At 44.7% G+C, this 12,963-nt stretch overlaps 2 protein-coding genes across 2 annotated transcripts; both read left to right on the top strand.

Moving 5' to 3' along the window:
- Positions 1 to 279: 279 nt before the first annotated feature.
- On the top strand, positions 280 to 5,003 carry LOC100823642 (O-fucosyltransferase 6). The gene is made up of 11 exons (XM_014903405.2): positions 280 to 702; positions 852 to 911; positions 1,004 to 1,094; positions 1,250 to 1,326; positions 2,432 to 2,520; positions 2,597 to 2,780; positions 2,875 to 3,056; positions 3,136 to 3,238; positions 3,319 to 3,650; positions 3,756 to 4,285; positions 4,595 to 5,003. Exons 1-10 carry the CDS (start codon positions 514 to 516, stop codon positions 4,171 to 4,173), a joined length of 1,725 nt encoding a protein of 574 aa, XP_014758891.1. The 5' UTR covers positions 280 to 513; the 3' UTR covers positions 4,174 to 4,285; positions 4,595 to 5,003.
- Positions 5,004 to 10,742: 5,739 nt separating this feature from the next.
- LOC100832305 (polygalacturonase-2) lies at positions 10,743 to 12,963 on the top strand. The gene is made up of 9 exons (XM_003581480.1): positions 10,743 to 10,766; positions 10,990 to 11,124; positions 11,224 to 11,361; positions 11,454 to 11,618; positions 11,779 to 11,802; positions 11,895 to 12,184; positions 12,291 to 12,399; positions 12,513 to 12,623; positions 12,739 to 12,963. The coding sequence occupies exons 1-9, from the start codon at positions 10,743 to 10,745 to the stop codon at positions 12,961 to 12,963; spliced, it is 1,221 nt and encodes a 406-aa protein (XP_003581528.1).

Below are 12,963 nucleotides of genomic sequence, written 5' to 3'. Positions count from 1 at the left end.
AAAGACAGCAGCACGTTGCAGGCTTGCTAGGGGACACGCATGTACAGCGACGCAGGAGGGGGCAGATTCATCGGCTCATACTACGGAATCACATGGAGAGTATTTTTGTTTAATTTTGGCTTTTAGTCCAGGACGAAGGAGCCGAATGAGATTAAAATTTAAAAGCGGTTAGTCTGCTAAGATTCGCGCTGAACCCATTTCTTTACTGAGTAAATCCTTTTCAGTTTAGCCCCTCCGTGTTTACTGTATATATGATTGCTCTCCCTCTGTACGCTTTCTCCTCTGCCGTCTTTTCGTTCTCTTCTCTACCTGCTCTCCAAATGTTGTTGCCACCCAACAAACAAAAGGCTTCTTCCGCCTTCGCTACCCATCTCTGCCGCTTCGAAGCACGCGCTCCTCGATCAAAAAAGGACAGGAGAAGAAGAAGCAGAGCAACAACAAGCGGCCGCAGGCGTGCACCGATTCTGCACGGCGCGCCGGCGCGTGCGCGCGTGAGAGGAGGAGGCGGCGCCCATGGGGTCGAGGCGGCGGCGCCAGCAACACCACGGCCGGTGGGTGGTGCCCTCGGTGGCGCCGGCCGCGGCGGCGTTCGTGGCGGCAGGGATGCTGCTCCTCGTCGTCGCCTTCCACTGCTTCCTGTCGCCGCCGCCCGGGGTGGGTGGCGGCGGCAGCTTCGTCCGCCGCCCGAACCCGCCGTTCCTGGTACGCCTCCCTCTAAAGCCGGGACTTTGGGGCGACGGGAGTCGTCGGTTCATGCAATGGGTTCCGCTTCGATTTCATCCAGTTCCTGCCTTAATGTGGATTCTCCTTTTTTTTGTTTTGTCCCCCCCCCCTTTTGTTTCGCCGAGCAGTTGAACAAACCAGGCGAGTTGCGGAGAAATCTAGTTGGCACCGTGGATTTTACCGTTCCGGTGAGTGGGTAATTTCGCGCTTGCTTCGTCCTTGGTTGCGCATCCCGGGGAAATTGTGCGCTTAATTCGTCCAATAAATTCCGGATTTTCAGAGTGGCGGGAGCAAACTGGGGGAAGAGCTTTGGGTGTCGAAGTCGGCGCACAACTTCGTCGGCTGCAGCAACGCGACCAAGGAGTTCGCTGGTACGCATGCTTTGCTTGCAACAATTTTGTTTTCGTTTCGTATACGCTATGTTTGCTCGATAGGATTAGCATTGCCGCTGTCCGTATTTGACTGCTTGGCTGCTTGCTACTGTTAGTGTATCAATAAAGCTCCCTTTTTTTTTATGGCTTGGCAGATGCCAAGGCCGTCACCGAGTCGAACCGCTATCTGACGATCGCCACCAGCGGGGGCTTGAACCAGCAGCGAACAGGGGTAAGAGACCAATAGAGGAATGCTAGTTTCTACCATCAAATTATTCAATTTTTGCTTGGTTTAATAGTATGAACATTTCTTCCTCAAAAATAAATAATAAATATATAGTACGAACATACTCAACTTCTGTGCATATATCATCAAATAATCTTAGTCGTTATGTGGAACCGCTGGAGCATGTGCTACTGATACTGCAGTACTGTACTACTAGTTTCAAATCATTTCTCTTCAGTTGTAAGCATCCGGCATGTAGCACTGGTTAATTTACTCCAACTACTCATTGTGACGATCGTCCTTCATCTAGTTTATACTCCAACAACTTGATGATGCCCTGCGTGCCCCTGCATCCGTGCATTTCTGTCTTTTGTTGGCATACTCCAAGTCTCCAACTGCTTTTGGAAGCCCTGCATGACTGCACTTGTGTATTTATTTCGTTTGTTGTTATTATTAGCTGTCATCTGCAACTACTCTATATGTTAGGAAATGCATACCTGGATCCTTGCCAGTTCTGAATTTGAATCATCTGAACAAGTGCTGTTTTTTTGTCACAAGCCTACTCTATGAGTTATTGTTGTGAACGGGTGTCCAGCGAATAATGTGTCTCTCTGAGCTCGAACTCACATCTAACTTTCACGATTAATTTTGAACAAGCCGGGTGACCCACGTGTTTGCGTGGCCAGACTTATTATAGATTTTTGTGGCGGTTTCAACGAAGTAGAATTTGATTTTATCTCTATTAAACTTTTTATTGATTTCCCTCACTAAGGTGTCACAGTTATATACATGTGTACTTTTATCCAAAAATCTTCTTTTATTTATTTTCTATATTTAGCTCTAAACCATTATAATACGGATCCACAATGATTAATGTGGAGATTATTTAGCCTATGTTGATCAACGTGGTGGCTTCTTGTCGTTCTGTGTGTGTTTTTAGATCGAAAGGCATTACGCCCTGTTCCATTCCACTTGAAATGAAACCAGTAACTGTCCTTCTGTTTTAATTATATAATAGATTTCTTATGTTCCAAGATCGGTAATTTTGCCTCTTAAGCTCTCTCTTTTCCATATATGACGCGGAAACTCTTCTGTTTATCTGAATTTTCAGATCATAGATGCTGTTGTTGCAGCACGCATTCTGAATGCAACACTTGTCATTCCAAAGCTCGATCAGGCATCCTTCTGGAAAGACGCGAGGTCACTGTTTGACCCTCTCTTGGTTGCTGTGCCAAAATAGCATATCCTAATTCCATGTTCTTTATCAATGTTGCAGTGATTTTGTGGACATATTTGATGCTGATTCATTCATATCCTCGCTTTCAAACGATGTAAAGATCATACGGCAAGTACCCGAAAGGAATGGGAAAACACCATCTCCATATAAGATGCGTGTACCTAGGAAGTGTACCCCAACATGCTATGAGAACCGAGTGCTACCTGCTCTTTTGAAGAAACATGTAAGCATTACAAATTGTCAACATGACGTGTTTCTTATGTTTAGAACCTAAAAATCTCAATTCTGACATGTTTCTTGCTTTTCCACCTATGCAGGTTGTTCAGCTAACAAAATTTGACTACAGAGTTTCCAACAGGTTGGAGACTGATCTGCAAAAACTAAGGTGTAGGGTGAATTATCATGCACTACAGTTCACTGATCCAATTCTTAAAATGGGTCAAATGCTTGTCCAAAGAATGAGAGCCAAAAGTGGACGCTTCATTGCTCTTCACCTGAGGTAATATGTCGTGTATCGAATTTTGTGTTGTCTTTGCAGTGAAAGCGAACTATGTTCACCCACACATATCCTACAACAGGTTTGAGCCTGACATGCTTGCCTTCTCCGGATGCTACTTTGGGGGTGGCGAAATTGAGAGAAGGGAACTGGGTGAAATACGTAAGAGGTGGAAGACACTACATGTAAGAGACTGTTCGCTTTTGATGGTAATTGGAGTATGTTCATTTCAGATTTTTACAGTTACACATATACTTCTGAGCAGGAAAGTAACCCCGACAGAGAACGCCGGCATGGAAAATGCCCCCTAACACCTGAAGAAGTTGGCTTCATGCTCAGGGCATTGGGCTTCGGAAAGGACGTGCACCTATACGTTGCATCAGGGGATGTGTACGGAGGAGAGGAGACATTAGCACCTCTGAAAGCGCTCTTCCCAAACTTCCACTCCAAGGAGACTCTAGCAAGCAAGGAGGAGCTGGCACCTTTCTTGCCATTTTCGTCTCGCATGGCTGCCCTTGATTATGTCGTGTGCGATGGAAGCGATGTTTTTGTGACAAACAACAATGGCAACATGGCCAGGATGTTGGCTGGTCGAAGGTAATCCTTTTGTGATCTAGAATAATTTGAATAGCAGTATATTATGAAAAATTGCAGATTTACACTCTAAAGAGAAGGTGGTTTATTAATAAAATGTGTGTTCAGGAGATATTTCGGGCACAAGAGGACCATAAGGCCCAATTCTAAGAAGCTTTCCTCACTCTTCCTTAATCGAACCAGCATGAGCTGGGACACATTTGCATCCAAAGTTCAGATGTTCCAAAAGGGATTTATGGGAGAGCCCAATGAGATTAAACCAGGAAAAGGTGAATTCCACGAGCATCCTATGGACTGCATTTGTGCAAGGACAAAGGGAAGAACTGGGCATAGTAAGCCGCACCTAAGTAAACATGTTGGAGAAGCTGTCGAGAACCGTACTAGTGATGTGGAGTTCGACTGGAGGGATTTGGACTATGGAGAGAATACACCCTTGGGAAGGGATTCATCTTATGAGACTGATCCAGACTATAGCCGTGTTGGTGGATCAGACGTTCCTGAATTGGAGGACATAATCTCAGACTAGTCTTTTTTCACGTCAAAGAGACCGTCTGTAAAGTTTTTTGTGTACAGAAGCTGCCGCATAATATATCCTGGAGACATAGAAATTAGGAAGAGATTCTTACAAAAAAAAAAAGGTAAACACAAAGTACTTGACTTGAGTAGATGATATAATGTCATTATGCACTTGATGCTTACAAAATGAAAATTATGCACTACATGATCGTTATGTTTTATTCTAGTAATATGGATCACATTTTAATCTTAGTTTCCTTAATATTTTACACTGAATGAGCATTTGATATGCAAATTGAAATTTCATTTAATTATGGCACTTAAAATAAAGTTCCCATGAAAAATGAATCAAGCTGGAAACATTGATTATCTTTATGTATTTCTAACATGGATTTCAACACTCTAATTCTCCACATGTCTTGTCAATGCAGAAGCAGGCCTTCCGAATGAGCAAGACAAAAATGTACATTGTTTGATTAGTCTGGCGAATGCTGGCTGGCAAATTAGGAGAGGTTTTTGCACGGTTATTCTTTCATATAATTTAGCATGTACAGTCAAATAGATGATAAGCCTGTTCTCCTTATAGTTTTTATGTTATGTGATTGTCAGATTTTGCTGAGTTCGTTTTTTTTACTCTCGAGTTTTCCTTCATGATAAATGGTTGTATCTAAGTCCTTTGGGTGCTCTAAATTATCTGCAAGTTGTAATAGGCTGCACCTCTGAAAAGAGGCTGGAGCTCTGGAGTGCTAGTGTATCCTAGAACATTTTGAGGTGAAATGTACTCTTTTAGTTTCAGAACGTGCACCCAATATTTATTTCTATATATACAGCTTAGTAGTACTCTGGACGTGATTTTCTGCTATTTGGGCAGGAGAAAACAGAGGTATGTTTTGATATTTTGAACAGACCTTTATCATTTGCTACCTTTCCTCCACAAGGGGCTCTGTTTCGATATTTTGAACGGGATTTTTTTTATCAAGAAGGCACATTCTCTGTTTTCGTCTACCCGCGCGACGCGAGCTGAGCCGTCTGATCGTGCGGTCGCTCCCTGCGCGCGATCGTTTAGCTCTGCACGATGATCACGTCAGCGTATCCAGAAACCAAACTAACTCTCGTCCATCTCCTTCCTCTTGCCCCATTCCGCTGCTCGCCATCCCGGTCGTCGCCCCGCGCTGTGGCCCTGCCGCAGCCACGCGCCGCGTGCCCACGTCCACGCCGCTGCCGCGCGCTGCGACCCCGCCGCCGCCAGGAGTTATCCGCGCCGCTGCCTCGCGCTGCGACCCCGCCGCCGCCACGCGCCGCATCCCGAATGGCGGGGAGAACCAATCCGAAATCCCCGCGCCCGCGGGCTCTTCGCTACCCATTCCCGACAAGGGCGTTGTCAGTGAAGAGGACGGTAAGGATGGGGAGGTGGAGCGGCTAGAGCCGAAGTGGCGCCGGGCGAGCGTCGCGGCGCTCTACGCCATTCTTGCCCGCGGTGGCGGCGGAGGAAGGAGAGGCTGATGAGGAGGACCGGCGCTTGGATGGCGACGACAGTTCATCCTTGTTGCTCCAGCATGCGCGTGCATAGTGGGCGGAAGATTTTGACCCAAATAAATAAACTATTTGTATTCATTAGGTGTGTTGATTTGTATTCATTATTGCGTGGCAATTTGTGGGTGCTAAACTTTTAAATGGAATGTTTTTTTTGTGACATTTTTATTTGTGTTCATCATGGCTGGTCATCGCTTAGCCACTTAAATTGTGTTGGAGTGGAGGAGATGCATGATGTGGTGGTGGGTGGTAGATTTGACCAATGGACAAACATGGAAATTTGTGTTCATTAGCGATGACAATTTGTGTTTATTAGGTGTGAAAGTTGTGGCGGTAGATTAGAACTGAAATATTTCTTTTGACATGCTTATTTGTATTCATTAGAGGGGGCAATTTGTTGATAATAGACATGTATATTTGTGTTCATTCGGTGTGACAATCTATGGGTGATAGATTTGGACCAAAATGTTATTTTTGACATGGTTATTTGTGTTTATTAGAGATGACAATTTGTGTTCGTTAGGTGTGGAAATTTATGGCGATAGAATAGTACTGAAATATTTCTTATGACATGGTTATTTGTATTCATTAAAGGTTGCATAGACATGCTCATTTGTGTTCATTAGGTGGGACAATATGTGGGTGGTAGATTTGGACCCAAAATATATTTTTGACATGGTTATTTGTGCATTAGAGAGGAAATTTGTGTTCATTAGGCGTGGAAATTTGTGGCGGTAGAATAGGACTGAAATATGCTTTTGACATGGTCATTTGTGTTCATTAGGTGTGACAATCGGTGAGTGGTAAATTTGGACCAAAATATTATTTTTGACATGGTTAATTGTGTTCATTAGAGGTGACAATTTGTGTTCATTAGGAATGACAATTTGTGTTCGTTAGGCTTGGACATTTGTCGCGGTAGATTAGAACTAAAATATGTCGTTTGACACAAGATATTTGTATTCACTAGAGGTGGCAATTGGTTGATAATGGACATGTTTATTTGTGTTCATTAGGTGTGGCAATCTGTAAGTGGTAGATTTGGACCAAAATATTGTTTTTAACATGGTTATTTGTGTTAATTAAATGTGTCGATTTGTGTTCAATAGGGATGATAATTTATTGGCGCTAAATTTTGACTGCAATGTTCTTTTTTGCATGGTTATTTGTGTTAATTAGATGTGGCAATTTGTATTTATCGTCTGACTATTTATATTATGTGCTGGAGTGGAGGAGATGCGGGATGCGATAGTACGTGCTATATTTTGACCTAAATGGATTGATATGATTATTTGTGCTCATTAGTGATGGGAAATGTTAATTAGACGTGACAATTTATATTAATTGGGGATAACGTGGAGATAAGATTTACGTGGCAAGTCTATTTATCTCCTGAACTACTTGTTTTCTGGAAACTTAGAGGTGGCAACTTTTATTTAATGGCTATCAATTTTTCAACCATTATTCGAAGGTTTTGGCATGATAAGTTTTGTTTTTTACATGGTAATGCAAAGAACACAATCACACCTGATGAGGGTACGGATCCTCAAATGTTGATATCCAACATCAAGATATGCGCAATCTGTTGACAAATTCCTGTACGCTAAGAGTTCAAATAAGCTGAGTACATCCGTATGTGCAATCTGTTGAAAACCAATGTCTCTTTTTACTTTTAATCTTTTCATTGTTGTCCTCGTGAAGCCAGAAACTTCCTGGAACTCGGAACTTGCCAGGAAAACTTACCGGGACGTATCATGAAGTTGGATATGAATTTCTTGGCTACACGTGCACACACAAATCTCCTCTTGCCTTTTTTTTCTTTTTTTCGTAGCAATCTGATACCAAGATGATAAGGGGTGGCCCGAACTTCTCGTTGAGCTCGTTGTGGATGGATGATAACTCGCGAGACGCTGACGAATCTCTGGCTGGTCTCTTGCTGCCAATGCAACAATTCTCAACCCTATTTGATATTCGCAATACCACACACTTGCGTAGTAGTCCGCTGATCACAAGCGGTTTCGCAATCTTCCAATTCCCAGCGGAACGACAGATTACGCTCGAACTTTCAGTAGATAAAACACCCTATCGAAACGAATATGGTGTAGGTAAAATTCCTGATCGAAACAAATAGAAATCATAAACTTTTAGATGAATGCTTGGAGCAATTGAACAAAAGGTTCTGAATAAGCTAAAACATGGTGTACCCTAAACCTAGGCGCACCCCTTGTTTATATAGAGGAGTAGCCCAAACTCAATACAGACTCCGGCTCAAACTCAAACTAGAATTCGACTCAAACTAGAATTCGATTCAGACTCAAACTAGAACTAGAATTCGACTCAGACTCAAACATAGACTCGCAGATCCGGGCGCTCCTTAGACGCGTCGGACTCGTCGTAGGCTATCCTAGTGCGCCTCATATTCGTACACGACTTGTGGTGCATCCTGGACATATCATCCTTGTCGTTGGCTGCCCCTTGCAAGACATTCTTCTAACTTGTATCCTTCATATTCATTTTTGGTGCGCCTGCCTCAATCTCCTCCCTCGTGCATATCTTGACGTTGGATATCAACACTTAGGGATCCTTACCCTCATCAACACCCATCACACAATTGTTTAGCAACTCTTGGTACATATAGTTTAGTTTATACGTCATAATCCTGATTTAGTTTAAGGTCAACAATCACAAATATTTTATGAGTTTTTCTCGAGCTTTTTCAAGTCTCTTTCGAGAGACTTTTCGTGCTCCATGTCAATGCCCAGCGTCCCAGTGTTATGCGCAGGGTTAGAAGAAAAGAAGATGCACTGATACACGGACAGAGCAGCTTGCTTCCATGCGAAGTGGCAGCTGACGCCGCAGAGCTGGTGCTGCACGCCGCATGCTGAGACTATAGAGCTAACGGTCGCGCTTTATTTGCACCTAACAACATACTTCCTCCGTCTAACAAAAGATGTCTGAAGTTTGTCAAAATTTGGATGTATGTAGACATGACTTAGTGTATAAATTCATTCAAATTTGTTCAAAGTTGAGACATCCTTTGTTGGATGGAGAGAGTATATCATTTGCTATGCTATTGTTGGTCCACCGTGCAACACCCCATTGTCTTTCTTTCCAATTTCGTTCGCACCCTCTACCCCTCCATGGCTCCATCCCCAATGCACCTCTTCTCACCTATAGGCTATAGCACGTGCCACCCTTGACAGAACTCTTCTCCCCTGTTTGCCCCCCCCCCCCCCCTGTCCCACGGCATGGACCCTTCTGATGCAGCATTGGGCAGCAAACTAGATGTCGTCGTGACACTACCAATCTACACCACCAGTTGGAAAAAGAAGGAACGGCATACTCCTAGTGACTCAAATTTGTCCACATATGGATGTATTTGTATCAAAAGGCGTACATATGTATACATGTAATATTTCTTCAATTAATATGTGACAGAGGGAGTATTTCGGTTCAGAGTGCACAGATTTGGCAAATGTGGGGATGAGATTTAAGATTTATCTAATGATAGGGTACGGTAGATCTATACCATTGCTGTCAAAGAATACGATTCCAGAGCAAACTTTGCATAAATGCATACTGCCAGTGACTTCATCCTCCCAGCACAACCCCACAAGACAGTGCAATAGAGGGGGTAATACTCCACGGGTTGTTGTCCATGGTCTTCTATGTCTCCGCCAATGTGTACAAGATATTCTTCCTTAAATTTCCGAGGAAGAGGGTTGTGGTGGCGTTCCAAATTGAGCACAGTACGAACTCAATGATTTTCTGGTTGGGTTCTAGTGTTTGGGGAAGTTCATAAATGCCGATTTCATGACCATGTTTAGTGAACCCTATGCTAGAAACCTTCGATGGCATGACTTCATTTAGAAGAACTCATGTTGTGTGCATTTGAAGTTTTGAACAACTTTTGGAGTTGAAAGTCCATTTCCATAAAACGGGACGTTCTATTTTGGAAAGTCGGGAGGTTGTCGAATAGTACACCAAACTAATTGGACGATGAGTCGGCCAATTCCCGATACAATACCTAAGGATCCATATATATTATCTGAGGCTTCCGAATGCCGAATTGAAAGGGGGAAGAGGGAAGACTAGAAAAACGAATTGTTATAGCAGAGGTCCTTGGCTCTTCGCCCGTGAGGGGTTTCTTTTGGGTGTAGTACATTTTTAGTCAAGCACATGTATTTGGGAATCGTTCATAGTGATGTCTCGGAGATGAATCGCGCGTTGTGGAAAGTCAAGGTTCTCCTTAAAATCAGGATTTTCCTTTGGTGCCTCAAACACACCGTAACTGTCTTGTACATGATTACCCACACGAAATACATCACGGCGTGCCCGTTCGACAACTGGTAGGTGGTAACTGATACTACTGGTAAAATACATGAAAAGTTATCGATGAGAGAATTGTCCGAATAAATAGATAATTTTAAATTAGTGAATTTGATCCTATAATAAATATAAAGGCTCCAAAATATTCACGATATGAAATCAAAGAGGTTTTAATTTTGTTACCATAACTAATGGTCAAGGAAGATGGATAATAATTGTGTTACCACAACTAATGGTCAGGGACGATGGATAATAATTTTGTTACCATAACTAATGGTCAGGGAAGATGGATATACAAATTACATTGGTGGGTAATTAAAATGTGTCATATATTATATATTATTGAAACGACGTAGGATATCAGGCTGGAGATTTTTTAGACCTCATAAACAGCACATTTTTAATAGTTGCTCGGGTATAGATATGGATATAGAATAATTTTTATGAGGCAAACGATTTCCATTCCTGAAGAGCAAAACAGGCAGTGAAGCCTCCGGTTTGGCTGCTTGCACGCGTGTACATATACTCCCACAGTTGACGTCAACTTTTGCACCGGAGACGAACTGATTTGCTGAAGAGTCAACAAGTTTCCACAGCATTTTTTGCACTAGCTAGTATTGTGACATAAACTACACTAGAAATTTCATCGTCGTCGACGCGAGGTCCTGTAGAGGATTAACGATCCTCTCTGCAATACACAAGCCTGCTGCAGTACAGATGGTGAGCCAGAACACATTTCACGTATATAGCTTGACCCGTAGTACTCTGCTTTCCACAAGCTCCGTGCGACCAGTGCTCGATCGGACTCACGGACGTCCGGATTCATTACCTCTACAACAACAGCAAAACTTTCGATCCGATTCATTATTAACAATTACGGACAACAACAACCAGTACGCACGTGCTGGGGTTAGTACTAGTTAAAACTGATCATGTATGACTGAGACACGCTTCAATCTTGCAGGGTCTTACTATCATCGGCGTCCGCACGGCCATCCTGCTGCTCCTGGCGTGTCTCGCGGCAGCCCGTGGGCAGGAGCGCGCGTTCAGTGTTGTGAACTTCGGTGCCCGGGGCGACGGCACCACGGACGACACCAAGGTACACGTGCAGTCTATGTGCTCGATCCATTGAACTCACGTGCAACGCACCAAACTCACGTGTGCTCGCTTTTGGGTGTCTCGATTCTGAACCGCGAAGGCGTTCGAGCAAGCGTGGGCCGCAACGTGCGGTGCGCGTGGCCCGTCGGCGACGCTCCACGTGCCGGCGAACAGATCCTTCCTTGTCGGGCCGACCACGTTCCACGGGCCTTGCACTTCCGCCAGAGTGACAGTCCAGGTACGGTCCGTTTTGAATGGGCTTAGATATGGGCCGTCAATTGCTTTATCTGACGGCCCGGGGAAAATTAATGCTTGCCTTGTGTTTCGTAGGTCTTGGGCACGATTACAGCGCCGCCTTCGACGTCAGCCGCGTGGAAGTGGAGCGACTATTGGCTCATGTTCCAACAGGTCCGCGGGCTCACGGTGACCGGCGGAAGCGCCGGCGTGCTCGACGGCAGAGGCCAGACTTGGTGGCCCAGGAAATGCAAACGCAATGTGAGCCCACTAAATAAGAAAACCACACTTTCCCTAATCTGGATCTGTGTGTATTTTCTTGTTATTTAATCATCAATCTTCATCTCATTTTTGTGTTACTATCAATCTTTAGTTTCTCACACATCTGTTATTGTTTTCTGTTGCCGTTCAGTCAGGTCAGGGTTGTCTTGTTGTTGCACCGACGGTTAGTACAAAACCTTCTTCCGGCAAATTTAGCTAGCTACTCAACACTCCGAGACTGTAAAACTCACTGCGTGTCACTGAATCCGACATCAGGCCTTGAAGCTGGTTAGCTGCGACGGCCTGGAGCTGAGCTACTTGAGCAGCAAGGATAGCCCGCAGATGCACATCGTCGTGAGCACGAGCAGGGGGGTGAACATGACCCATCTCACCATCACCGCGCCGGGGGACAGCCCCAACACCGACGGCATCCACCTCGACCGCTCCGAAGGCGTGCAGATCACCGGATCGACGATCGGCACCGGCGACGACTGCGTCTCCATCGGCTCCGGGACCCGCTTCGTCACCGTCGACGGACTCGTCTGCGGGCCTGGTCACGGCGTAAGGTAACGGAGCTTAATTTGGAAGGTATCTGCATTTTGTTTTTACTCATCGATCGAAGAAGATGAGATCGTGTAATGGTTGTTGGGCTTTGTTTTCGTGGCTATATAGTGTGGGGAGCCTGGGCAGGAAAGGATCAAACGCAGCAGTGGAGTACATCGATGTGAGAAACGTCCACTTCATCAATACATCGAATGGAGCGAGGATCAAGACATGGCTGGTAAGTGAAGGCTGTCTGAAAATGGATCACTGAAAGACTTGTCTTTACGAACAAATACTGAGGTTAACTAAAAAAATTGTATCTTTGTGATTGCTGATTACTTCTTCACTCAGGGTGGACAAGGCTACGCAAGATCCATCTCATTCACCGACATAAAATTCACCAACGTGGACCATCCTGTGGTCATCAACCAGTTTTATGTAGACCGTGCCATCCAATCGATGGTATGCAAATATAATTCTGTGCTTATCGTAAATTCCAAAGCTAGCTGGGACAATAAAAACACAAGTCTATGTGAGGAACACGTAGTAATGCTCGTGTACCTTGTGGGATTTGCAGGGGGGAGTGGCGATCAGGAACATAACGTACACCAACCTGAACGGGACTTCGAGCCAGAAAACGGCCGTGGCGTTTGACTGCAGCGAGAGCGGCAGCTGCACGGGGATCCACGTCAACTCCATGGCGATCACGGGGACAGATGGCCAAGCGACCGTAGCCCGCTGCCAAAACGTGCAAGGAGACACCTCCGGAAACGTTTCTCCACACATCCCTTGCCTTGGCTAA

The sequence above is a fragment of the Brachypodium distachyon genome, chromosome 5 (assembly GCF_000005505.3).
Source record: "Brachypodium distachyon strain Bd21 chromosome 5, Brachypodium_distachyon_v3.0, whole genome shotgun sequence".
Lineage (NCBI taxonomy): Eukaryota > Viridiplantae > Streptophyta > Magnoliopsida > Poales > Poaceae > Brachypodium > Brachypodium distachyon.
This window is presented reverse-complemented; position numbering and strand designations above follow the sequence as displayed.